The 27,588-nt window shown below is 39.9% G+C and overlaps 1 protein-coding gene and 1 pseudogene across 1 annotated transcript in view; one reads left to right on the top strand and one right to left on the bottom strand.

The window, feature by feature from the left end:
* LOC135104004 (heme peroxidase 2-like) overlaps positions 1-2,193 on the bottom strand; it is a 9,277-nt gene extending 7,084 nt beyond the window's left edge. The window contains exons 1-4 of the mRNA XM_064010868.1: positions 2,096-2,193; positions 571-752; positions 260-452; positions 1-42 (exon numbers count right to left, since the gene is read on the bottom strand). The exon at positions 1-42 is cut by the window's left edge and continues 239 nt beyond it. Of these exons, the coding sequence (XP_063866938.1) occupies positions 1-42; positions 260-452; positions 571-752; positions 2,096-2,130 (452 nt within the window). The 5' untranslated portion in view covers positions 2,131-2,193. The remainder of the gene's footprint in view (positions 43-259; positions 453-570; positions 753-2,095) is intronic.
* Positions 2,194-2,546: 353 nt separating this feature from the next.
* On the top strand, positions 2,547-20,955 carry LOC135104005 (dnaJ homolog subfamily C member 2-like; annotated as a pseudogene).
* The last annotated feature ends 6,633 nt before the right edge of the window (positions 20,956-27,588 follow it).

A 27,588-nucleotide genomic window follows, 5' to 3' on the forward strand; every position in this document is an offset into this window, starting at 1 on the left:
TTGAGCTGGCCGTCTGCTGCCCGAGTCTTGCGTGACCTGGCTCTGGTGGTGGAGAGACTGTCAGTGGTGAGGCGTGGTAGACAAAACTGTGGTGTTTTTATCATTTTCTCTGTTGTTTTATTGTTTGCTTGGCTTTCTGTTGTTAATTATGGGAAATTTCTGCTGTTTTTGTGTCATGTTCACCTCAAAATACATCAGTCTAAGGCTCTGAATAACCCTTTCACTAACTAATGCACTCATCTATCACACAAACACATACTTGAATCTTCCTGAGGTCTTGCAGTCAATCTGGTTGGTGTCGGCCATGAGGATCTGGGTGTTTGCCGGGCCGCGCTGCACCTTGAGGAGGCCGCCAGAGAAGGCACGCAGCTCGTCACTCTCCTCCTTGCTGGACCCGTAGATCACCGACCCATCAATGAAGGATGTCACTTGGTTGATCTGTTCTCTGGGGCCTGTGTGAAGTGTCACCATTAATAAGACTAGTGAAGCAACATTACATAAACTCAGTGATAGTATTTATGATAGCTCTCTGATAATTTACACCACCATCACCACCCATTACTCACTTACCTGAAGGAATGGGGTCAATATCCACAGGTAAGGGAAATCCTGAGGTTCCTAAGGGGATTTGCTGAAGGGACCTCTCCTCTCTTCCTCCTCTTTCCCCATCCTCTCCTCCTCCCCAGACCTCCATGCCTGCCACAGTCAGCCACAGACACCACCATGTCACCACACAGGCTGTCATACACACTCTGGAGAAGAAATGGAGCGAGATAATGCAATGACACAAAGGGAAACACAATTTTCAGGGTCAGTAATTATATTTAGGAAAATAAATAATTGGTTTAAACTTAATAAAAGGTAGAGGTTAAGAGGGGTCTGATGGTCTTGGAAAGTGGTATAGGGGACATAATAAGAGTGATATAAGCAAAATTCTCCAGGTAGGGCAATAAATAATTGGTTTGTGCTTGATAAAGGCAGAATTAGATTAAAAGGAGGTCTAATCCATTTCTTCAAGTGATATGAGATGCAACAAGGGTGATATAAGCAAAATTCTCTGAGGCAGTAAACAGGGAAGGACAAGAAGTAAAAATGGATTCAAGCTTGAGGATAGATTTAAGAAAGACAGGATAGAATGGAATAGACTCAGCAATCAGGTTGTTAGTACTGAGTCATTGGGGAGCTTTAGACAAATTTATGGATTGGGTGGAAATAAGGTAAGAGCAGAATAACACACACAGCAAAGGTTAAGGTAATATCATAAAGGATAACAATTTATTGGGGCTTCCACTCATTCACCCTGCTCTTATAGACAAAGAATAACACACACAGCAAAGGATAAGGTAATATCATAAAGGATAATAATTTATTGGGGCTTCCACTCATTCACCCTGCTCTTATAGACGAAGAATAACACACACAGCAAAGGATAAGGTAATATCATAAAGGATAATAATTTATTGGGGCTTCCACTCATTCACCCTGCTCTTATAGACAAGGTGGCATCAAAAGCATTTCTCTCTCTCGTAGCATAAAAGTCATAATGTAGTGAAGACTGTCATTCATCGTGTCATATTTCACAAGAGTTACTGGGTATCTTATCTCTTTTTTGGATATCTGTTACCATCTAACGAAATACTAAAATAGTTAAGAGTATTTTTACATGTCTGTCTAGGTAATAACCTAGACAATGAGACAATAGTGAAGATTGTAAACATGGTATGCTTTTCATACCATCTAAATTTTCGGGGAAAAACACTTATTTTGCTCCTTAATTGATAAAACTCAAGGTTAGTGAGACTTTTCCTCTTCTAGTATATTTCTACAAAATATGAATGCACAAAATCCCCTAAACATTATTTGTTTTCATAAGTTAGAAATAAAATCTGCATATTGAGATGGTCTTTTGGCGGCGCCAAAACAGTTTAAGCACGAATCTGTGACTGAGGTGAGTTCCAGCCGCTGTTGTGCTTATTTTACCTGTCCCACGAACACAACAGCTGCCTGGCCAACATTCAGCGACTCAGAGACACATTACCAAGTAAGCAAGTGGACATTGCCGCCCTGACAAGCTTTTTAAAGTGTAAAGACGTACTGGGTATGACAAGCCGCAGCTGAGTGTTTTGGCATAACAACACAGCGGCGTCCTGGTTCCCTGTAGCTCCCTGGCTCCCTCCCCGTGCACAGTTTGCTCTCTCTCTCACCAAGAAAACAACAAAATTTGCTCTGCGGAGACGAGGTTAATGTGTGTTCAGGAACATCTGGTGCATTACGCTGTATAAAAGTGAGCGAGCTGGCTGTACCAAGGCGACTGTATTTTGCTCCATAAAACCATGTTCAATGAACTAAGTAAACATCAACAGATAACATTAAATCAACACCATAATTACACTGGAAGGAATACAAGGACGACAATTCAACAGCGCATCATATACGTTGTGTTTGCAGATGACTGCTGCGAGGGGAGGCTTGGCTAGCTGACTAACTGAAATAAGCCTCAAGATCAATGCAAACCGCAAGACCTTACACCATATATAATACAATGAAGGATATTATTGTTACTACTGTTCATCCAAGCCAGCATCACCACCACCACCACCACCACCACCACTTCAAGCTTCGTTAAAGGTAAAACATTCTAATTATTATTATTTGTTGTTATTTTTATTGCTATTGTTATTATTATTATTATTATTATTATTATTATTATTATTATTATTATTATTATTATTATTTTATTATTATTACCATTGTTTAAAAAAAATGCCATGTATCATCTGGTTAAGAGATTTAAAGAGCCAGAGAGAGAGAGAGAGAGAGAGAGAGAGAGAGAGAGAGAGAGAGAGAGAGAGAGAGAGAGAGAGATTTAGTTACATCAGAGACAGACAGACAGACGGACAGACAGATAAATAGATAGCTAGGTGAGTCACACTAACTGAAAGAGAGAGAGAGAGAGAGAGAGAGAGAGAGAGAGAGAGAGAGAGAGAGAGAGAGAGAGGCCTTGAGGTGAGTAAGAAATAGAGATAATGTTTGTGGCTGGAGGGAAAATTTTAGTGCAACTTTGAAGGGAATAACAGTTTGCTGGAGGAAAGACTGGTCACCCCCCCTCTCTCTCTCTCTCTCTCTCTCTCTCTCTCTCTCTCTCTCTCTCTCTCTCTCTCTCTCTCTCTCTCTCTCTCTCTCTCTCTCTCTCGTCTGTCTGTCTGTCTGTCTAGCTCTTTCAAATTTTTACTTTTCTTTGTTCTTTTATTTTATTTCTCTCTCTCTCTCTCTCTCTCTCTCTCTCTCTCTCTCTCTCTCTCTCTCTCTCTCTCTCTCTCTCTCTCTCTCTCTCGTCTGTCTGTCTGTCTGTCTAGCTCTTTCAAATTTTTACTTTTCTTTGTTCTTTTATTTTATTTCTCTCTCTCTCTCTCTCTCTCTCTCTCTCTCTCTCTCTCTCTCTCTCTCTCTCTCTCTCTCTCTCTCTCTCTCTCTCTCTCTCTCTCTTTCCATCTTTCACTTAATTAAAATTCTTTCTGGTTAACCTTTCTCTCTCTCTCTCTCTCTCTCTCTCTCTCTCTCTCTCTCTCTCTCTCTCTCTCTCTCTCTCTCTCTCTCTCTCTCTCTCTCTCTCTCTCATTTCCATCTTTCACTTAACTAAAATTCTTTCTGGTTAACCTTTCCTCTCTCTCTCTCTCTCTCTCTCTCTCTCTCTCTCTCTCTCTCTCTCTCTCTCTCTCTCTCTCTCTCTCTCTCTCTCTCTCTCTCTCTCATTTCCATCTTTCACTTAACTAAAATTCTTTCTGGTTAACCTTTCCTCTCTCTCTCTCTCTCTCTCTCTCTCTCTCTCTCTCTCTCTCTCTCTCTCTCTCTCTCTCTCTCTCTCTCTCTCTCTCTCTCTCTCTCTCCCTCCATCTTTCACTTAAAATTCTTTCTGGTTAACCTTTCCTCTCTCTCTCTCTCTCTCTCTCTCTCTCTCTCTCTCTCTCTCTCTCTCTCTCTCTCTCTCTCTCTCTCTCTCTCTCTCTCTCTCTCTCTCTCTCTCTCTCTCTCTCTCTCTCTCTCTTTCTCTCCTGGAGCTTAACAATATACGTAATACACAACATATTTTATAATCACAGTGGAGGAGGAGGGGAAGGAGGAGGAGGAGGAGGAGGAGGAGGAGGAGGTAGGGAAGAGTAGGGAAGGAATGTTAGAGTAAAAGTGAATAAAATCCCCGTTAGTTCTCAGAGGAGGAGGAGGAGGAGGAGGAGGAGGAGGAGGAGGAGGAGGTAGGGAAGAGTAGGGAAGGAATGTGAGAGTAAAAATGAATAAAATCCCCGTTAGTTCTCAGAGGAGGAGGAGGAGGAGGAGGAGGAGGAAAACAATACGAAGACACATTAACTTGATATCTCTGGTTGGCATGAAATTACTGAAGATGAGGAGGAGGAGGAGGAGGAGGAGGAGGGAGAGGAGGAGGAGGAGGATTTGATGTTGAAAGTGAATGTGAGGTATGAGAAGAGGAGGAGGAGAAGAAGAAGAAGAAGAAGAAGAAGAAGAAGAAGAAGAAGAAGAAGAAGAAGAGGAAGGAGAAGAAAAGATGATGATTATGAAGAGGAGGAGGAGGAGGAGAATATGGACTACACAAAGGAAGAAGACAAGGAAGAGGAGGAGGAGGAGGAGGAGGAGGAGGAATAACAATGAAGAAGAGGAATAGAGAAGGAGGAATAGAAGAGGAGGAGGAGGAGGAGAAAAAGGAGGAGAATATAGACTATGATACGAAAGAAGAAGAGGAGGAGGAAGAGGAGGAGGTGGTGGTGGTGGTAGTGGTGGTGAAAGGGTTTGTCTTCAAGGCCGTGTGTCGACATGGCTAGGTAGAGAGAGAGAGAGAGAGAGAGAGAGAGAGAGAGAGAGAGAGAGACTTTCATTATTTCCCCTTCCTGTATTCAATTATATTCATCAATGTGTGAGAAAGGGGGGTCCAGGGGGGCTGTGCCTCCCCTGGACCCCCTAAGGTTACTAACCTAACCTAACTTATATCCTTGGGATGATTGTGGACTTAGTTTCTGGAGGCAGCGCGCTATTAATTTAATTACTATGGCCTTACAAAAGCCTTCCCCACATTGAAAACATCACAGACATGTTCTATAGTAAGTACTCTATCACGTTGCAATGTGTTTTTAATGAATAGAGAGGAGGTCCAACCCTGCAGTTTTACCGAACAGATTAAGGGGGGCGACAGGGGTGGTACCTCCTGGGCACATAGTACATTCTGTGGCTTTGAAATCATAGTAAGTGTTTGTTGGGGGAATATGGACCTAAACCTCTTCTGAAGTAACCTTAGCCTTTTCTGAAGTTAATACTTACATGTCAGGTAGAATTAAGGTTGTAGCATATCTTGCAATATATATCAACTTACAGAAACTTGTTTAAGCAAAAAAAAAGGTAAAAGGTTAATGAACTGATGCATCCCCATGCTACACACTCCTCGTCTGAGTTGTCGAGAGTCATTGCTGGCTGGCTGCGAGAGGTGTGTGGGGCAGGGCAGGGTTAGCCATTACAGGAATCACAATACTTAGTTATTTGAAGGTCTTGCTAACCTAGCCTAACCCTGACGTAACCTAAACTAACCTAACCCTAACCCTAATCCTTGCCTTTTTTTTTTTTTTTTTTTTTTTTTTTTTTTTTTTTTTTTTCATAATTAAGTAATAACTTCAAATAACTCTAAGTATTCTGATTCCCTTAATGGCTAACCTCACCCTGCCCTGCACAGCTCCAGCAGCCAGCCAACAGTGACCCTCAAGCACTTGGAAGGGGAGGGTGTAGCATGGGAATGCATCAGTTCATTAACCTTGTTTTTTTTTTTTTTTTTTTTTTTTTTTTTTTTTTTTTTTTTTTTTTTTTTTTTTTTTTACAAGTTTCCAGAAGTTGATATATATTGCATGATATTCTACAACCTTAATTCTATCTGACATGTACGTATTAACCCTAGAAGAGGCTAAGGTTATCTCCATATTATCCTTTTCTTTCCCTCAGGCTTTATTTTTAGTTAATTGCTTTGAAAGAGATATCATAGAAACTTTGTTAATATATCTACATTTTATATCTATAGAATTTTAAGTTTTTCATTTTGTCCGAAAATACAATTTTTTTCACCGTTAATTTTCTCCACTCCTTTTCCTGTTTTCTTTTTACATTTTTAAGGTAGGAGAGTGCAGGCCAAAATAAATCAAAGTTGGGAAGCCTGAAAAGTTTAAGGAGTAAAAACACTGTTTTGCGCAGAAATCCTTAAAAATAGTCAACAAACAGAGAATATCCCATCCCCCCCATATTCCCCACTACACTATTCTAACTGTGAGATTACTAACCTTGCTAATTGGGAGGCTCCATCACCCAGATCTCCATTATGCTATTCTTACCAGTAAATTGCAGTTTAACACCACAAATCCTATCTTTTTTCTGTCCCTAACAAGCTTGGAGACATGGTGGGAAAATGGAGTTTTAGGGTGGAAGAAGCTAAATTATGCCAAATTTTGACATTCGTTGGAAAGTCTAAGGATGAGGTGCCATATATTGAAAACTGGGAACTTTCTAGCTTAACCTAACTTTACCCAACCTAACTGAAAGGCGAGTCCTGTCCCCCCTTTAAAGACACTAATCCAGCTTAACCAGTGCATCTTTCTCCAGTGGATGCCCCCATTAAGAACACTAACTTAACTTAACCAGGGGGCTTTTGTATGTAGATGAGAATTTCTCAGATGATGTTTTGGTGTATAGTCTCTGCAACAACATCTCTTTATCTTTCATGGTCTGTCTCTTTGTGTGTGTGTGTACTTTTTAGAGATGACCTTCTAGTTGTTCTTCTCTTATGGTATTTTTCTTTTCTGTCTCTTTCTGTACAATATGTCCTTTATTTCCTCAGCATCCTGAATGGTATTCTTGGTAATATCTGTTTTATTTTCTCTCTACCTCTCCCTTCCACAGCACTCATCCAGGTGGAGGTAGAACCAGTGGGACGATGGTTCCACATATATGAGGCACGGCGTCTGCGGGGCCACCTCACCTCCTCAGTTGGGGAAAGTGAAGAGGAGAGTGAGGAGGAGGAGGCTCAGGAGGTGGAGGTGGAGGATGACATACACTATCTTCGCTCTCTCAACCCAGCAGACTGGAAGGTGAGAACTCAGCCAGCATGGTCCAGTCATAGCAACATAAGAATGGAGAAGACTGCAAAAGATTGGCTGGCCTACACTGGATAACTCCTGTACTAACCATGAAAATCTGTTATCCTCCTCTTCCCCATGCAGTCAGCCTTCCTATTGCCATCTGGCCTCTATATGCATATGCCTAGTCATCTAACCTCATGATATCACTTATGGTGTAGGTGCTGACCACATGAATGCTAAGCCTGTTCTATTTGTCCACTACTCTGTGAACCAGTTCTTACTAAGCTCTTTTCAAAACCTAAACTTATCTAGCATATATAGTTCTGTCTTGATTGTTCACTATGAGAGCATCACTTACCTCTGTCATTTATTTGATTAGTATCTTTCTTTTATATATTGATACATTTCTACAACATTGCCTTTCAGGACCAGGATCATTATGCAGTACTGGGACTCCGAAAGCACAGGTACAAGGCCTCTGATGATGACATCAAAAGAGCGTGTAAGTCCTGGTGGCATCTGGAGCTAGAGTGTATAGTGTACTGAGTACCAAGTTTTAGTGCACCTGCTGTTTGAAGGTATTTTTATAGTGCCAGTTTTCAGTTGCAGTGTCAGCCCTTTTAGTCTTGGTATTTTTATTTTATTTGTATATTTTCAATAACTACATTTTATTTGTGCCTTGCTATGGATGTATGTGGTTGGCTTTGCTATACCAAAGCTCCTGGGGTGTAGTATGGTGGTTTGAGACTATGACTATGGCCACACTGGCAATGGTTGTGAGCAAGCAGGTGAGTGTGATAAATGGTGAGAAAAGTGGGAGCATTGTACCAAATAAGTGTGGCCACACTGACAGTGAGTGGGCGTGGGCGAGCTGTGTCTTCCTGTGGCCCACAGCGAGGAGCATTGTCAGTTGACTTTTGTCAATCATCTGGCACAGGCAGTTTGTTGCCTGCTATTGACATTGCATGGCTAATTATTGAAGTTTTGCTCACACCAATCATTTGGGATACATTTGCTAAAGTAGAACCCAAAGGGAATGCCATCATGTTGTTTGTAGTAATTACTATTAATTATGAAACCATGCCCATAACTGTTAGCTTTAACAAGCTCTTGAATTGTAGCTAGGTGGTGCATACAGAAGAGCAGAGAGAATGTGTCTGAAGAATAGTTGGCGCCCCTATGGCTATGAGTGTGAATGATATTTGTAAGAGTGTGTGGTGGTTTGTCTGGGCCACCCCATGTGGGATTGGCAACCTGATATATAGATAGATAGATAGATAGACATTATATTTTCTGATCATTGGTTTTATGCTAAGATATCTGTAAGTCTAATATAATAATTAGCATTCCCTTTGGTACGTGCTTAAAACAGGATGACCCAACACTTGGGTAAAGGAATGAGAGTGCAGCATTAGTGTGCACTTCCGTCCATTGTGTTACTCCTCACAGACCGCACGATGGTTCTGTGGCACCACCCAGACAAGCGGCGAGCAGCTGGGGAGGAGGTGAGGGATGACGATGACTACTTCACCTGCATCACCAAAGCCTATGAGATTCTCGGGGACCCCATCAAGCGACGCTCCTGGGAGTCGGTGGACCCAGAGTTTGATGACGAGGTGCCGGCTGTCAGTGCACACAATAAGGCAAACTTCTTCCAGGTAAGCGCTGATCCCCACTAAGAAGAAAATTTATTCCACAAAGAATTCAAAGGTCTTTTAACTCCATGTCATACTGTAATGTCAAATATATGTGCACACAAGGCAAGCGCTAACTCCTATTAGGAAGAAAAATGACTCAACAAAGAATTGAAAGTTCAGTATTCATTGCTATTTGGTACATCTTTTCTTTACCACTAACCACTCTGGGACAATTCTTCACATTCTACAGCCATCTCCAAACATTATACTGGCTAGAAATTGCAAAAAATCTATTCCTTTTCACCGCTTTTTTCTTGCAGGTGGTTATAAAGATTGTATACATTACTTGTAGTGGTGTGGATGATTACATATCACTGAAGGGATTAACTCCATCTCATATTGTAATGTCAGGTCTATATATTAGATTATATAACTCTCTCTCTCTCTCTCTCTCTCTCTCTCTCTCTCTCTCTCTCTCTCTCTCTCTCTCTCTCTCTCTCTCTCTCTCTCTCTCTCTCTCTCTCTCTCTCTCTCTCTCTCTCTCTCTCTCTCTCTCTCTCTCTCTCTCTCTCTCCATCTTCTTCAGTCTCCACCACATCTTTGTAAGGCACAGTGTTGCATTGCAGATTTTCACAGGGGTGTTTGAGTGCAATGCTCGTTGGTCCACCCACAAGCACGTTCCTGGCTTGGGCAAACCTGATGACACCAAACAAAAGGTCAGTCCAGATTAGCAGATTAAGTAACTGGAGAGAGTGATTGGCCTGTACAGTCACATCAATCTCCCTTGTACTGTTTTAGAAGTGAGATTACTAGTAGCAGAAATGCAAGTAGATATTTGGTGACAGTTTACTTTTTATAGTTACCATCATCATATGCTATGTTGATGGAAAGATAGACCAGTAATTTTGAAAGTTTGTTTAAAATATCATACACTATAATTTTCCTCAGCATAGAGGGTCCAGTAACTTACACATAAAACATCATTTCAAGATTTCTTTATGAATAGTGTTTATTTTGTATTGTTAACCGACTTAATTTTCATCACTGTGCAGGTTGATCGCTTCTATGGATTCTGGTACGACTTTGATTCCTGGCGAGAGTTTTCATATCTGGATGAGGAGGAAAAGGAGAAGGGACAGGAGTGAGTCTTCACTATTTGTATGTCTGGTCTTTTTAGAGTTATGTGTATTCCACTCCAGCCTTGCTTTATCTTCCCAAAGGCAGCAAAAATGGTGAAATTTGTATCTTGAAACATTAACATTGAATAAAATTTTAATTGAATAAGGAAATAATGCCCAAACTTAAGCCTAGACTTGACATTGGAAAAAATAACAAGAAAATTTAATATGGCTAGACAGAATACCCAGACTTATGGCAAGGAAAACTGGCACTGACATTGTTCTGATTGCTTTAACTGGTCATTTTAGTTTCTTTGAATATTTTGTAACAGTGCAATGTGATTGCAATGTTGTGGTCGCCTTCCCTTCTTTAAATCAGTCAATCTTGCCAGCCGGGAGGAGCGTCGATGGATAGAGAAGCAGAACAAGGTAGAGCGAGCGAGGCGTTGGAAGGAGGAGATGGGTCGATTGCGCAGGCTAGTTGACAATGCATATGCCTGTGACCCAAGGATAGCCAAGTATGTTTCGTTACTTATTACTGATTTTGTGTATTTTCGTTGTATCCCAATAAAAGTTGAAATTTTGTGCATTATCCCAAGAGATATTTATCACAAGGAGTACTTTTTTCTGTTGTTACATAATACTTCAAATTTCATTTTGATGGAAGGGTTTATGATGATTTAGATTGCAAAGAAGCTGTTCTTGTTTTACTTCTGACTCCTTATGAGGGAAAAATTAATTGCTGCTTTTGCTGTCTACTTCTGTAGCTAAAGAATGGGTAAGTTTATAGAAAAAGAGGGAAAGAGATGAAGAATTATATATATATATATATATATATATATATATATATATATATATATATATATATATATATATATATATATATATATATATATATATATTTTAATTTTTTTAAGATTTAAAGAAGAAGACAAGGAAAGAAGACTGGCTCAGAAAAAGGCAAAAGCAGAGGCAATCAGGCAAAAACAAGAAGAGGAGGAGAGGGTGAGTGCACATTGTGATCTCCAGTATTAGCACCAGGCCAATCTCTAACTACTCTCGGACACATATATGCATTGATTTCTACAACAGACCAAGGCTTCACATTTTTCTCATTGATTTGTATTTTTCATGTCTTATGCTCGGAAATGCCATATATTTTGAAATACCATGCTATGTTGTCTTTTTTTTTAATGATATGTCTTCCTAATGTGTAAATTTGGTGTTTTCAGGTAAGGCAGGAAGCTGAGGAAGCAGAGAGAAAGAAAAGAGAAGCAGAGGAGGCAGAGCAAAGAGCAAAACAGGAGGTAGAAAAGAAGGAAAGAGAGGTGCTGAAGAAAGCATTCAAAAAAGAGAGGAAGGTGAGGAGGAGGGTAGAATCTGCTTGACATGTAAGAACTTACCACACACTTGTCTTTGACGCTTAAACTGCTGTGATCGCTAACATAATCAAAAATTCTCCTGACAAATATATTGAATTTTCGTGGTGCACTTTCTTTCTAGTGTGTTCTAACTGACTGTCTTCAGCCTCTTTTTCATCACTGCAGTGTTGAGTCTCTTGCTACCTCCTACTGCTATTTTCATGGCAACTGCTCTTCTGATCTTGCTAACTGCATGCCTCACTGCACAAGTCTTTTCTTCTTTCTTTCATCTCTATTCTGTCTACCTCTTTAATGCAAGAGTTAACCATTATTCTCAATCATTCATCCCTATCTCTGGTAAACTCTGGAACTCCCTGTCTGCTTCTGTATTTCCACCTTCCTATGACTTGAACTCTTTCAAGAGCGAGGTTTCAAGGCACTTACCCTGTTTGTTTGACTAACACTTGACTGTGTTCAGGAGCCAGCACCTCAGTGGGCCTCTTTCTTCTTTTTTTTTTTTTTTCAGTCTTTGTTGTCCTTGGCCAGTGATCCTCCAATATATATATAAAAAAAAAATAATAATAATAATGATGATGATGATAATAATAATAATAATAATAATAATAATAATAATAATAATAATAATAATAATAATAATGATCCCTGGCTATGGCAAGCAAGCCCACTACATTATATCCTTTCCTCCTCCTGTTCCTTTCCTCTCCCCTTTCACTTTCATCTTGTCGCAGTCCTCCTTTCCTGTCACCTGCCCCTATAGTTCTCATGACTCATGCCTGGAGCCATCATTCTACCTGGCAAGTCTTTTTTTTTTTTTTTTTTTTTTTTTTATCATTCATTTTAAGGCTACAAAATTTGCTAAAAAAAAAAGAAAAACTAAAAAATGAAACTCTACCCACTTTCATCTTCTGTAACATTTCACATTAAAATATTCTCATTCATTATATACTTTCAGATTTATATTTTTTTCCTTTTTCTTTGATGTCATTTTTTAAATGATTTTGATACAGTTCCTGTTCATAAGGGGCTGAGAGGACTGCATTTGTATTAGAAAGATGGAAAGAGCATTAAATTTAGTGTTCAAATGTGTAAATTAATTTGGAAACTAAAAAAATATATATACAAATTATGATTGCCTGTATTTTGTTCACGTAAATAATTTTAAAAAGCAACGTGAAATAGAATAAAGCACACATTCTTTGTCATTGCATAGATGTGATGGTGACAGTGATAAAGAACATCTCTGTATCTGTCTATCTTTATTTGACACCTCTTGATAAATACTCCATGAGGACATAACTGCAACAGATTTCTCTATTTAGTCCTGCCCTTGTATTCCCTTCCTCTTTGCTCTGAACTTCACATACTCTCTCTTCACCCTTTCCTCACATATTTCAGTAACATTTTTTATGCAAGATCTTTGGTCAAGGGCAATAAAAAGGGGGGAAAGAAAGTCCACTGAGATGCTAGTCCCAAAAGAAAGATCATAAGGATTATCCAGAATTGTTGGATAAGTGTTTTGAAAAGTTGGAACCAGCCATTTTAAAGAGTTCAAGTTATAGGAAGGAGGATCTTCTGGAGCAGGCAGGGAGTTCCAGAGTTTACTAGAAAAAAAATAGCAGTAAAAAGATAGCAAGATATGCAACATTGCAGCAATAACAGAGAGGCTGAAAATCATTAGTATAGTATCCTCTATTCCCAGATGCTGCGGACTCTCTGTAAGGACAACAGTTACTTTGCATCAGAGGAGGGGGAGCGAGTGCAGACCATGACAGATGTGGAGCTGCTGTGTGAGGCACTGGAGCTGACCTGCCTGGAGGAACTCAACAAGGAACTAGCACAAGTGGCCCAGGACAAGATGCAAGGGTGGGAGGTACTCATGAAGGAGGTGAGGGAGGATCAACAGTAGTAGTAGTAGTAGTTAATTGACAAAGGTGAGTGAGAGAGATCAACAGTAGTAGTAATAGCAGTAGTAATTTTTTGACACAGGAGGTGAGTGTGGAGGGCCAACAGTAGTAGTAGTAGTAGTAGTAGTAGTAGTAGCAGTAATTGTTGCTTATATAAAAAAAAGAAAAAGCATAATTTTTGTCATTCTTAAATCAAAAAATTTCCTAAGCCTTGAACCCAAAAGCTGCTCCAACAGACATATGGGTATCTGCATCACTTTTGAAATGAACTATGTTAGGTCTATTTAAGTCATGTTACATTACCTTATCTGATTAGCTAAATCTAAAGTAGCATAAAGCAAGCTAATCTAAATTAGAACAATCCACCCCAAATGATCTGGATATTCTGTATGACCTGTTTTCCCTAGGATAGTCAAACCTTTCAGACTATTTCTCCACTGATAGTTATGATTAGTACAAGGAGTCCTTGGTGTATGACAGTCTTGACTTTTGTCCTTCATATGTTTCTTTTACAGGCACAATAGTTATGTGTTTATGTCCTAGACTATGACTTTACAGTACAACAGTATTAGTATTAGTGATTGACATACTGCAGGTAGCTTACTTATGCTGGTTCTGACCTATGCAGAAAATCAGTTTATAACATGGCATAGGAACAGAACTCTGTCATAACTTGAGGACCCCCTGTAACACTTCTTTGCCTTCTCTCTCTGTTGTAGGTGAGTGAGGTGCGCAACAGGATCAAAAAGGAGAGGGAGGAGGTGCAGCAGCGGCAGCAAGGGGAGGGGGTGGAGGAGGAGGGGAAGGTTCATCACTCAAAGTCTGGAATCAAGATGACCTCCAGCTGCTCATCAAAGCCGTCAACCTCTTCCCTGCCGGCACAACAAAGAGGTGAGCTGGTTCGTGTGTGTGTGTGTGTGTGTAAATTGCTTCTTTTTATATATTTTTTGATATCTTATTATTATTGGTGGTCCACAAGGCTGTCCCTTTCCACTGGGGCTGACAGGGCTAAGAGTGTGAATGACGTGTCATTCACCTACATTCGTCTGCTGGTCACCAAACCAGCTGTTCCCCATATGGAAAGAGGTCAGAGCTTGTAGTGATTGATCTTTGGGTAGGACTGAGACCATTCACACACCGCACACTAGGACAGTGAGGCCATAACCCTTCAGGTTACATCCTGTACTTACTTGCTGCTAGGTGAACAGGGGCTACACATGAAGAGATTCTCCCAGGACTTGAACCCATGCCTTCTCGGTTGTGAGCCGAGCATGCTGACACTAAGTGGTGTGCATGTGTGTGTGTGTGTGTGTGTGTGTGTGTCTGTGTGTGTGTGTGTGTGTGGTGCCTTGTCTGGGCCAGCTGATGTGAGATTGCTGGCCTAGTATATAAATAGATGGGTTTTTTAAGCTTTAATATTTTATTTGATTGATATATTGCCTTATTCTTGTGTTTCCATGTGTGTTTTAAAATGACTAATATCAAGGTTGTTATCTGATCCCTACTACTGTTCTCTACATACACACCATTTAGGTCTTCACGTGGTATAGGGAATATAACAAAGGTTACATTTATAAAATTCTCAGGATCATAATTAGGATAGAACAAGACACAATGGGTTCAAGCTTCAAAATAGTTAGAGAGGAAGAAATTGGTCCTCAGATGGAGTAGTAGATGAATGGAATGGACTCAGTAATCAGGTTGTTAGTGCTGAGTCATTGGGGAGCATTAAAGGATTAGACAAATTTATGGATGGGAATGATAGGTGGATATAGGTAGATATGTTTCATACAAGGATGGCTTCTTGCAGCTCCCTTAATGTTAGGTTATGTTTTTATGCATTGCTGTACTTAGAGGAACTCTTTGAACCCTCCATGCTGCAGGTGGGAGGTTGTGGCAGAGTATATCAACCAACACAGCCACCAGCATCACCAGGCTGGCCAAGGAGGGTGCTCAATAAGGCCAAGGAGCTGCAACACTCAGACAAGCACATGAGGGAGGCAGCCAACAAGAATGCCTACCACAGCATGGAGAAGGCACAGGCTCGGCAGGTGATCAGCGACACCACAGCCTCCCAGAGATATGACAGTGAGTTCTTGCTGTTATGCTGACATTCAGATCATTCTTTTGCATCTTTGTGTAGTTTTATATCATGTTGATGCTTGGGTAATTTCTCATTTCTCTTTTTATACTAATTAATTATTACCATGAGTCTTCTCTGTATGAACTCAAGAGCTTTCTCCCTTCTCTGTGTAACTGCTGTGAATTGTCTTTTAGCTCTATACAATATCACCAGTTGAGCTGTGAATCAATTCCAAGATATTTTAAGAAAAAACATGTTTTTAGGCTGATGTTAGATCTTTCCTTTGTGCAGCACCACAGGAGATGCTGGGGATGAACACTGCTGCTTGGGGAGCTGAGGAACAGAGGTTGCTGGAGCAAGCCCTCAAGACCTATCCAGTCTCTACTCCTGACCGCTGGGACCGCATTGCCAAGTGTGTCCCCAACCGAACTAAGAAAGACTGCATGAGGCGCTATAAAGTCTGTATATGTGTGTGTGTGTGTGTGTTTGTGTGTCTGGTGATGTGTTGCTTGCTATTCCCTGTATGTGAGATTGTGGAGAAAACAAATCAGGTTTATCTTGTTTATGGAGTGACACACTCTTTCTCTCTCTCTCTCTCTCTCTCTCTCTCTCTCTCTCTCTCTCTCTCTCTCTCTCTCTCTCTCTCTCTCTCTCTCTCTCTCTCTCTCTCTCTCTCTCTCTCTCTCTCTCTCTCTCTCTCTCTCTCTCTCTCTCTCTCATGCATTTATCTTTTGATCTGCTTTTATCTTTGTGGTCCCTCCATAAATGCATGGAGATGTAAGTGCTATGTGTGTGTGTGTGTGTGTGTGTGTGTGTGTGTGTGTGTGTGTGTGTGTGTGTGTGTGTAGTGAAGGTTTTATATATGTGTGTGTGTGTGTATGTATGTAGTGAAGGTTTTATATAGTGCACAGTAGACACTGATGTTATTGTAACTTTTAAGTCTTATTCTCACATGATGGCATTTCAGGAGCTTGTTGAGATGGTGAAGGCAAAGAAGGCGGCTCAGGCTGCTGCAGTGGGAAAAAAGTGAGGAGCCAAACCCTGCTGTCTTCTTTCCTTTGTGAGTTCAGATGTAGCAAATTCTTGTAGCTGTTGTGTGAAGCAATCTATCTCTTGTTCTATTTTTAAGCATTATGTCTCAGCAGTGCCACTTTTGGACTACCTGAATTGGAGGGGCAGCTACATATATTGATGGGGACACAAAAGTGTAGCTAGGGATCTGTTTCTTTCCCCTCCACTTCTCCCTTTCTCTCCTTTATAACCTCATCCCCCAACTCTTCCATCTCTTCCATCACACTTCACTTCCACTGCTTGCAATAAGTTGTCATGCAAAAAGCAAAATTAACACTTGGAAAAGTATTTTTAAGTGCTATGGGAAAACTGCTAATATTGAAAATTAATGTTGATAAGTGCAGAATTCTATACATTGCAGAAAGCAGATGCAAAACAGCATGTGCTTTTCCTTATCATCATAGTGTAGCTCTGGAGGACAGAAGGGCAATCTCCATTAATATGGCAGTAGCCACAAGGAAGCCACTTCCTGAAGAATGAATGGATCTGTGGCAGTTGTATAAAAAATTACAAGACGTGTGAAAAAGTGTGTGGTGATTGTGACTATAATAAGAAGTAATATGCAATGATGACCATGTGATTGCATACAAATGTGTACCTTCTTAATTTTCTAAAGGAAAACTACAGTCTTAAGTTTGATTTTAAAGTAACACTAAATTTACAAGGTGGGTAAGAGTAAAGATGCCACATGAAGAGCTGCAGGTAAATGCTGTGATTAGTGTAGATCCTAATGAAGAGTTACCATAGAAAATACACAAACATCATTGAGACAATAGTTGTGACTTAACATGCTTATACACATTCACAGGTCCTTGATACACATGATTCAAGCCTGACACTTGAGGAATATTACTTTGTAAGTAATGGAGGTGCAGCTCAGAGGTGTTTCAGAATATAGCTCTCAGTGGCTGATGCATGGAATAAGTTCATGATGTGCGATTCAGTACCTCAAATAAGTGACTCAGTCTGTGATATAAGTAATAATGCAAGCTGTTGAATCATGGATGTGCGCCTCAGAATGTGTGACCTCGTAGCTTTGCCCGGACCAGCATAGTCAACCCTAACCTAGGCCAACACAGCCAGTAATAGCTTTGTGAAACACCAAAATATAGATAATCATTATTATCATCTGCAGCCACCATGCTCACCCACCACCTACACAAAATTTAATGTCTTCCACTGGTATATATATATATATATATATATATATATATATATATATATATATATATATATATATATATATATATATATATATATATATATATATATATATATATATATATGGTCATGTGTGTGTGTGTGTGTGTGTGTGTGTGTGTGCTATAATTTTTGTTCATTGTTCGCATCTCGCTATGCACTCTACCTTCCATCATATCTTCAGTTTTAAGCCTTTCGTAACGACATCATAAATTTGTGGTTTGACTTTTATTTATTTATTTATTTATTTATTTTGTAGATCAAACCTGCTGTTTGGGTGTTCCTTTTTCACGTGATCGCATATCAGGGTCTTCTTTGAAGTATAAAGCACCACGTTATCTGCGACCTTTGATTTGTGACAGATATCATATGGTCATTATTAATAAAAGGAAGCAGATGGTAATAGTGAACTGCATTACATAACCACGCATCTGTCGCTTTGATAAACCAAAATGCAGTATTTCTGCTACTACTACTACTACTACTACTACTACTACTAGTAGTAGTAGTAGTAGTAGTAGTAGTGGTAATAGCTGTAGTAGTACAAATACTATTTCATATGACACAGAGACATGAGAAATAATAATAATAATAATAATAATAATAATAATAATAATAATAACAGTAAAATTATACGAACTTAACACTGTTAGGCTCGTAGTGCGGAAGGTTGGCGGGCAGTAGCGGCCAATCAGACAGACGGACGTGTAGGGGAACTAAAACTACAGATAGCGACCTGATATCTACCCCGCCAGCCTTCATGATTGCGCTGAGGTACCCCGCCACCCAGATAAACCTCATTTGGCCCCAAGCCCACTGCACACACACGGTAATTCTTGTAGTGGTGTAATTGTAATGGGCGATTGTTGTTTATTTACTAAGTGGGTGGTAGTGTGTAGGATTGAGATCGTGGTGTGATGGTGGGTTATAGTGGGGGTGGTGTGGATTATTGACACTATAACGCAACACTGCACACACAAACAGACGGTAAATTTTCTAGTGATGTAGTAGTAATGGACTGGTGTGGGTTATGCATATTGAGAAATGGGTGGTGGTTGGTAGGATTGAGGTCATTACTATCGGAATGGGGCTGGTGGTTGTGGAGAGTACTGTGGGATACGTACACTTTATATTAAGCAACACAACACACGTTACCTCATTTCCACACACAACTCGCCCCCGTGGACAGTTATGGTTTGTCATTTGCCAGTCATCCTCTATTTATACTTGTACACGTCAAGACGAGCCCTGCGGCAGACAAAACAGACTTAGTACTGAGTGATGACAAGCTCTCAGGTGCTGGTTTGTTTATCTCCCTCAGTGCGGTGATGTGACTGATTTTGTGGCGTCAGCTGATAGTCTGAGATGGCAAGGTGGCATCTGTCAACAGCAGTCGGGTGTCTCCTGCAACAGTGAAAGCATTTGTAAACAAAGTCAAGTGCCACGTGAGAGCCTTGACTTTCTTGTCTGTATAGCTGTGTAAATAGGGTGAAGCGGTTCTTGGCTTGTGTTGTCTTTAGTATAGAAATGCTTAAACTTTTAGAGAGGATGGCTTGCTGCTGTTGACAGTTGCCACTTCACAGACTGAGAATGATGCCTTCATACTGTAAAAATCTTAAACATTGCAACAACACAATAGGTATAGAAATTAATTGCAGTACTGTATAGTAGGTTAAAAATTGCACATGTATGGGAATGAACATGTGGCAATGGAAGTTGTGGCTGTCTTGAGCTGTTTTATCCAGTACACTCATCATAGGGCCTGGGTGAGCCACAGGTTGTGATGTATGGCAATACACTTCTCATCAGTGATCAAGCTTTTGGAATCACCTTATAGAAGTATTACAGCATCCTTCTCATTATTATGAGATTTTCATCTTTCTGCTTTGAAACCAGCTTGCAGTGACCTGACATTTCTGGTCAGTGAATCTCTGCTTTAGCAAGAGTGACTACAATGTTTCATTGAGTGAAGAGTCACGTACCGTGACCTTTGAGCTGCTGTAGGTTCAACTCGCTAGTATTGGTTAGAGGCAGTTATGATGTAGGGGCATAAATGTAATGCTTGTGCAGTGCCTCCTTTTGTAACGTGTCATGCCATTCTTGATGTGATCAGTGCAGGATGATAAGACCCGGGTCACATTGACTCCATGTATTAATTGAATCGATCAGATCCTGAGAACGTGAGAGAATGTGAACCAATTCTCATGAGGGTAGAAAGTAAACTGGTAATGTACAGCTCAGCCTTACAGAAACAACATTGCAGATTTATGTCAGTGCACAGATTTACTTATCCTTTAACTGACCATGCAGATGAATTTGTCTGCCCATGAAGCTTATTAAGTAGGAAAAATCTACAGTTTTTGCCATGTCTACTTGGATGAATTTGTTGCCTATCATTCTCTCTCTCTCTCTCTCTCTCTCTCTCTCTCTCTCTCTCTCTCTCTCTCTCTCTCTCTCTCTCTCTCTCTCTCTCTCTCTCTCTCTCTCTCTCTCTCTCTCTCTCTCTCTCTCTCTCTCTCTCTCTCTCTCTCTCTCTCTCTCTCTCTCTCTCTCTCTCTCTCTCTCGTTTTAGGTATTGGGACCATAGCGTCTGTCAGGAGCCAATATATTTTTTGGGATTCTTTTTAATAAGCATTCTTTTCCTCTTTAAAGAACATCTTACAGTTTCATTATCAGATTACTGAGTATAGTGTTTATCACTGAGCTCATGAAATATCTTATCAACTATTTTGCCTGTGATAAGGATTAAGATGATGTGACACTGCTCTACTTGAGATGATATCCTCTCTGTGATATCTATGATGACTCCAACATACATCTTTGATTTTTTTATATTTTTTATGTGATGAGACTGGTTTTGCTGCATCACCATTGATGCATCTGATAGTTTAAGTGTATCTGCAGATTTTGACAGTTGCTTTTGTGGGATTCTAAGAACTGACTTGCTTGAACAAAAAACTGCCTTGATGCTGGTGACTTATTTGATGATGTGTTGAGCTTTATTTATCACAAGGTACTTGAGGCATTCTCAGTCTGGATATCTGCAGTTTAACGTACATAAGAAATTTACAGCATACATACTTCATTGTTAACTGAATAGTATTGTCTTGTGATCTGGTGCCTGTGTATTTGTTTTTCATATGCTTCCTGTGGGAGTTGTTTCAACACCTCAATAGATTGCTTGCACAAGTTAGTACTTAGACAGGAGGATTGACAGCACACCCATGCTTATGTTCCCTTTTCAGGTGTTGCCCTTTAGGTAGTGAGGAGAGACAGGTACCAGCAGGAGCAGTAGTGGTAACAACAGCAGGATGGGGAGCTTCAGCAAGATCCTGCCATACTCCTGCTATGAGCTCGGCCACTGCTGGAAACACTCGTGCTCCTCAGCCTCCTTTGAAATCTGTATCATTGGGTTCATTGAAAGCATCAAAATCTATGGTGTGGTGTACTTGGTATGTGACCTTTTTTTTTTTTTTTTTTTTATGTTAGAGGGATAATATCCTCATTGTGTCTAGTAAACTGTTCTAGCAACTGCACTGGCTTCCTAAGCTTGATGGAAGTTTAGAATATAATTTAAAAAGGTAACACTTGGCAGTAAAGGGGTGATTGCGATAAAATATTGCATTGCATCTACTGTAATTTTATTTTGGCTCATTAGAATTATCTAGTTACTGAAAATGTGTGTGATGGTGTCATTAGGTGACAAAATGTTAAAGATTACTGTTACTATATTGGTAAAAAGAGGTGAAAATGGATTATAGCTATGCATAGAACTTTTCATATCAATTACCTTATGCCATGATAGATCTGGTGTAAGTAGAGTGTGAGGTGAAGGGGAATATGATTTTGCTTTCTGGCTTCAAAGGTGGAAGGAAGACTTTGATCAGGAGTTAATAATTTTACTTGCTTGCTTTCTTTATTTCTCCTTTTCTTTCCTTTTTCTTTTGAATTGGGAATGACACTTTGTATTTTGAGGTTTATCTTTGTAATATTAATGACTTGCATTTGTTTGCCTGCAGCTAACCGGTCTTGTGAATGCTCGGAAAATAAGTATGAAGTATGGAAAAAAAGCTCTTGAAGAACTACTTAACATCAGTTTGTTTCCTGACAGTCAATGCTTTTGGGTACATTGGCTCCTACTGTGTTGTCAGGTGAGCATGCCAGATGTGGCCTTTCCCATGCACATGTTGGGGCAGTTTGGAAGTAGTAAGTGTAATATACATGCTATTATACTGAGTGTGTCATGCTTGCTTTTACTCTGGGAAATTTATATGAAACCATGGAGTTGCATAACAAAGTAATCTTTTTCTGTTTATTTACTTATTTGTTTATTTATTTTTTATGTTTTTGTGCATGGATAGTCAATTAATTAAGATATAGTATAGTTTATGTGAATGAATACACATTTAAGTAGTCAGTGGTCATAGTGTGTTGTGATCAGCTCCCACAATTCTTGTTACTACACAAACCAAGTATAGTGCATGAGTTCTTGTTGGTTAGTTTGGAGAGAGGAGGTGACCATAGGATATTGATGAAGGACAGCCATTGAAGCACTTCATCATTAGCATATAAAATGACAAAAAAATTTGTATTTTCCAGTTGGAACAAGATAAAATACTGTAAAATTAGTATTTTCCTGTTGGAACAAGATAAAATACTGTAAAATAGAAAATACTCTATTTGACAGTTTATAAGACATATGGGGTTATAAGATGCATCTCAGTTTGGGCAGGCATTGAAAAAAAAAGAAAAAGATAAATAAATGGGTTTAAGCTCTGTATATGAAGTGAAGGATTTAACCTGACATTTGATGCCCTCTCATATGTATTCAGATCCTTCATATGTATTCAGATCTCTCTCTCTCCAGGAGAGAGAGAGATGCTGATTGTTAAAGGCAGTGTGTGAAGCCTGCCCACTGTCTTTGTATATACAGGTTAGGGTGTGTGTGTGTGTGTGTGTGTGTGTGTGTGTGTGTGTGTGTGTGTGTGTGTGTGTGTGTGTGTGTGTGTGAGTGTTTGTTTGTTTTGTATCCTCCACACTGCTGGTCTTAATCTAGCTTGCCAAACTAAATGAAGTCATCCACAGCCACAGCCTTATTCTTCCTTTCATTTGTATCTACACAGTCCTATGAGCAGCTCCTCCTCCTCCTCCTCCTCCTCCTCCTCCTCCTCCTCCTCCTCCTCCTCCTCCTCCTCCTCCTCCTCCTCCTCCTCCTTCTCCTCCTCCTCCTCCTCCTCCTCCTCCTCCTCCTCCTCCTCCTCCTCCTCCTCCTCCTCCTCCTCCTCCTCCTCCTCCTCCTTGTCTTCCTTCTATTATTCCTGTTTCCTTGTATGTCTTATTCCTCCTCCTCCTCCTCCTCCTCCTCCTCTTAATGTTTTCTCTTTCACTGCTGTTCATGAAAGTGTTGAAGAAATATTATTTTATATCTGGCAGTGATCAGACCTCATGTACAGGTGTGGTCCCTTACTACAGACACAGCCTAAGGTAACCTAACCCAATCATTTCAGAAGGTGGAATTTGAGTCGGCCAAGCTTCAGAAATGCAGGAAGGATTAGCGGTGATGACTGCAGGCTGCCATCGACCCGCAAGTAATTACTGTCTATTTGTCTGGTCAACTGTCTATATTTATATTATTCCTGCTGGTCTGGTCTATTTATATTATTCCTCCTGCTGAATCCACTATTTTTCTCCACTAATGTATTATTCCACTATGTCAGCCAATGTTAAATACAGTTACTTTGCATCTTTAAACTTCAGTCTTCCCTTTATGTGTGACAATAACAGTTTCAATCTTGGATATGATATGTCACTCAGTCATTCAGTCAGTCAGTCACTCAGTCACACAGTTATTCATCAATGAGTGAGTCCTACCTTCACTGTATACCCAGTGTGTATACAGTGACAGATTTCACTCACTCACTCACCCCTCCCACCTGCTTCCCACCCCCAGGTCATCACAGGAATCAAATGCAGCATCAGTATGGCTCACCAAACACTTCCCCTCACACTGGTGGTGTTGACCTGCCTTGTGAACACCTGCCCTCCTGTGTTCCTGCCCTTAATAGCCCTCCAGGTGACATCAGGTAAGTCAGACACCTATCTTTCACTTAATAGCTCTCTCAACCCCTAGTGGAAAGGCTATTACTACTACTACTACTACTACTACTACTACTACAGCTGGCCACACACATTTAAAGTCATTTTTTTAATTTTTACAAAGTTTAGACATAGACAGATAGAAGAATTTGTTTGTTGAATGCCTAATTGCCTCATTTCTGGTATTTTAATGATTTTTTAATTGTTAGGCAAGGCGCACATTGAGACGCAGGGCAGCACAGAGCAGGGCAGACGCAGGGCAGGGCAGCACAGCGCAGCACAGGCGTGGTGCGCACATTGAGAAGCAGGCTGTCGTCCTGTGCGGTAGTGTTGATCATGGCTGTTGCCAAAAATTACTTTGGAAACCTTAGTTCCGATTCCGACTCAGAAAACGAGTTGGAGAAAGTAATGTTATTATATGACATTTGTAGAGCAAAGAGGTCAGTGTGGAGGAGTGAATACTTGGAGAAGAGGAAAACACATGGAGAATTTGCCCATAACTCGTTCTTATAAGTTCCTCTCATATAATCAGGATGACTAGTGTCATACAGCACTCTTTGATGGCGAACAGCCTCTATGAGTTGCTCTGTGGACGACATTGTGAGTACTAAAGAGCAAGTTGCTATCAAGCTGCGCCGCACGTGGCACAGGAAACTGCGTTCGAACGACTGCGTCGCGCTGGCCGGCACAGGTCTGCATCTGTGCTGTGCTGTCCTGCGTGTCAATATGTGTGCTTAGGTTTAAACCGGTGAGATGCAGTTTTCTGCCCTGCTCTGTGCTGTGTCGCCTGTGTTGCCTGCGTCTCAATGTGCGCCCGGCCTTAGGGTGTTCAAGGGTTTTTTTTCATAATATTAGTGATAGTTTTGCAGGCTCTGCTTATTTATCTGTCTGTTATTTTATCTATTAATCTCTCAGTTTACCCATTTATCTAAGTATCTGCTGGACCTAACCTAACTAGGCCTATCTCTGCTTGTCTCAATGTCTATCTGTTTACCTAATCTAACCATCTATCTCTCAGTCTATTTAACTTTGTTTAACCATTTATCTATCTCTCTATCTCAATCTATGTAACTAAGTACCTACCTAATCTAACCATCTCTATCTCTCTCTCTCAGAATGTGGATGAGGGGGACAAGAGAGCCAGTGTTCCAAGTACCACCACCATCACCACTGCCACCACCACCACCACCACCACCATCAGGAGCACAGATTCACTGAAGTCTCTACCAAGATTTCTTTGAGTTTTTTGATAAATTTAACTTCCAGGAGAGAGAGAGATGTTGATTGTTAAAGGCAGTGTGTGAAGCCTGCCCACTGTCTTTGTATATACAGGTTAGGGGTGTGTGTGTGTGTGTGTGTGTGTGTGTTTGTTTGTTTGTTTTGTATCCTCCACACTGCTGGTCTTAATCTAGCTTGCCACACCTCCATGAAATGCTCCTAGGTAGTGAGTATCATTGCACATAATGATCTTTACTTTGTCAGTAATTCAATGATACTGAATATTACTCTACTGGATTTTGCTCACCACTGCTTGGTAACTTTTTGGCCATAATCCCAGGTCTGGAATGATATGAAGCCATGTTTTTTACATTCCATATGAGACAGGCAAGCACTATGCTTTGCCTGACTGATACCTGTACTTTGCATTTATGACCCCAGGTAGTTCATCAGCCTCTCTCTCTCTCTCTCTCTCTCTCTCTCTCTCTCTCTCTCTCTCTCTCTCTCTCTCTCTCTCTCTCTCTCTCTCTCTCTCTCTCTCTCCCTCTCTCTCTCCTCTCTCCTCTCTCTCTCTCTCTCCTCTCTCTCCTCCCTCCTCTCTCCCTCTCCTCTCTCTCTCTCTCCCTCTCTCTCCTCTCTCTCCTCTCTCTCCTCTCTGTTTGGAATTATACTGTATATTAGGAAATATCATTAAAGAGTGTGTGTGTGTGTGTGTAAAAAGTGTTTGCATTATTGTGCATTTGATGTTATAGCCCCCAGGTTCTTAAAGTTTTCTGGTTTCATGATTTATAAAGATTGCTATTTTTAATAAAGTTATTGAAATTGTTATTGAGTGTTTGTATTGAACTCATTAGCTTTGTAATAGTGTGCGTCTCATCATGCATTCATTAATGATGTAGAGTGGAAATGTCCACTCCTATCATGCATAATATCAATGCATTATTGGTTTATGTTGTTATTTGTGTATAAATTGTAAAGTTATGCCAGTCTATTTTAGTACAAACTAAATATCGGCTGGAAGAGAGGACAGGTAATGGCACACTAAAACACAGGAAGGGACAATGATATAACCATCCAATTTAACAATACACAGAGGAAGAAGAATGAGAAAGCAATAAAAATGGATTATTTAATGGATGATTAATAGACCCTCATTTGTAATCTTATTTCAGGCAAGAATATTAAAAGAGACAGCTGGCTTGCCCTTTGTACTTGTTCATACGTGACAGAATGAGAGATCTAGGGGTGGGGGTGACACCTGGAAATGGGTATGATTCACGAAGGGATTGATTTATTGCTTGACTGGCTGATTAAGAAAAGAAGGCGTGGTAGTGGAGGGTGGGGGGGAAAGGCGCCCCCAACTTTCCAGTCGTATATGGAGTCGAAGGGAGTTCTACAGGATTATTCATGTATTTGTTGCTTTTTAGCTGTGAATTATCTGGTGGTGTAATTGTTATGACCCCGTAAGTTGATTTACTATTCATTTCGTCTTTCTGAACGCAAAATAACATGTTACTTGTACTTCTGCCTGTTGTACACTTTCCTAAACGCAATTTAGGTCTTATTAATGTGGCATTTAAGCAGATTCACTCAGGGAATGAGAAGTAAATGATAGCTATCAAGCAGTAGATTAACTCTCTCTCTCTCTCATCTCTCTCTCTCTCTCTCTCTCTCTCTCTCTCTCTTAATACGATATCTAATATAAAGAAGCAATAATATTTAAGCAAGTACACACAGTAATCTTATAGTAATTTAATGAAAACAATACCAGCAAAGAAAAATATGAGAAAATGCATAATTTACTACGAAATCCAAAATGCGAAAAAAAACCTTGCCAAATTGAACCGTCCCCACGAAGGTTATGGATGGAGTTTTGATTCAATGAGCCTCAGTTATACTTAAAACACTCAACAAATATAACACCTGCCAAAATAAATGAATAAATAAATAAAATAAATCAATAAATCAAAATAAAAACGCGAGAAAACCTTTAAATTATCACAACGCGAAAAATACACACACGCCAAACTGGATGCGTCATTACTTAATAGTCATTGGAACTGTTATCCCCCCAATAGTTTATAGCCAACCCCCCCCTCCCCCACCTTCCCTGCCTTGAGGAACACCTTCACTTATGTCCTGCTATTGTCGTGCTATTGGCTAGATTTGAGCATTTTAACCTCGAATTCACATACACGTACATATTTATCTCTATCTCCTTGCAATAATTATAATAGTCTTCCTGGCTTAATTTTTGTTTATTCATTATTCCTTATGTGCTTATTAATTGTCTTTTGTCTAATTCCCTATGTTTTAGTCTCGGTACTTTAGTTTTTTTTTTTTTTTTTTTTTTTTTTTTTTTTTTTTTTTTTTTTTTTTTTTTTTACTTTCCGACTCTGGCCCTTGCAATGAAGGGGCTTAATTGTTTATTTACTGTTCCTTACGTGTTTATTGATTATATGTGAGCTATTTATTTGATATTCATGATTTTTTAAAACTACGTATTTCTTGATATGATAGTTTTATCTTTTCGTGTTTTCTGGCTTAAGTTTTGTTTATTATTCCTTGTTTGTGTTATTAGGTAAATAATAATTATTCGTCTTATTTCTCGTAGTTTAATGGAATTTTTAGCACTTTAATGAGTTCCTCACCAGTCATTTTATTCGAGAGAGAGAGAGAGAGAGAGAGAGAGAGAGAGAGAGAGAGAGAGAGAGAGAGAGAGAGAGAGAGTGTCTAAATGGATAAAAAAAAAAAAAAA

Source organism: Scylla paramamosain, chromosome 10 (assembly GCF_035594125.1).
Source record: "Scylla paramamosain isolate STU-SP2022 chromosome 10, ASM3559412v1, whole genome shotgun sequence".
NCBI lineage: Eukaryota > Metazoa > Arthropoda > Malacostraca > Decapoda > Portunidae > Scylla > Scylla paramamosain.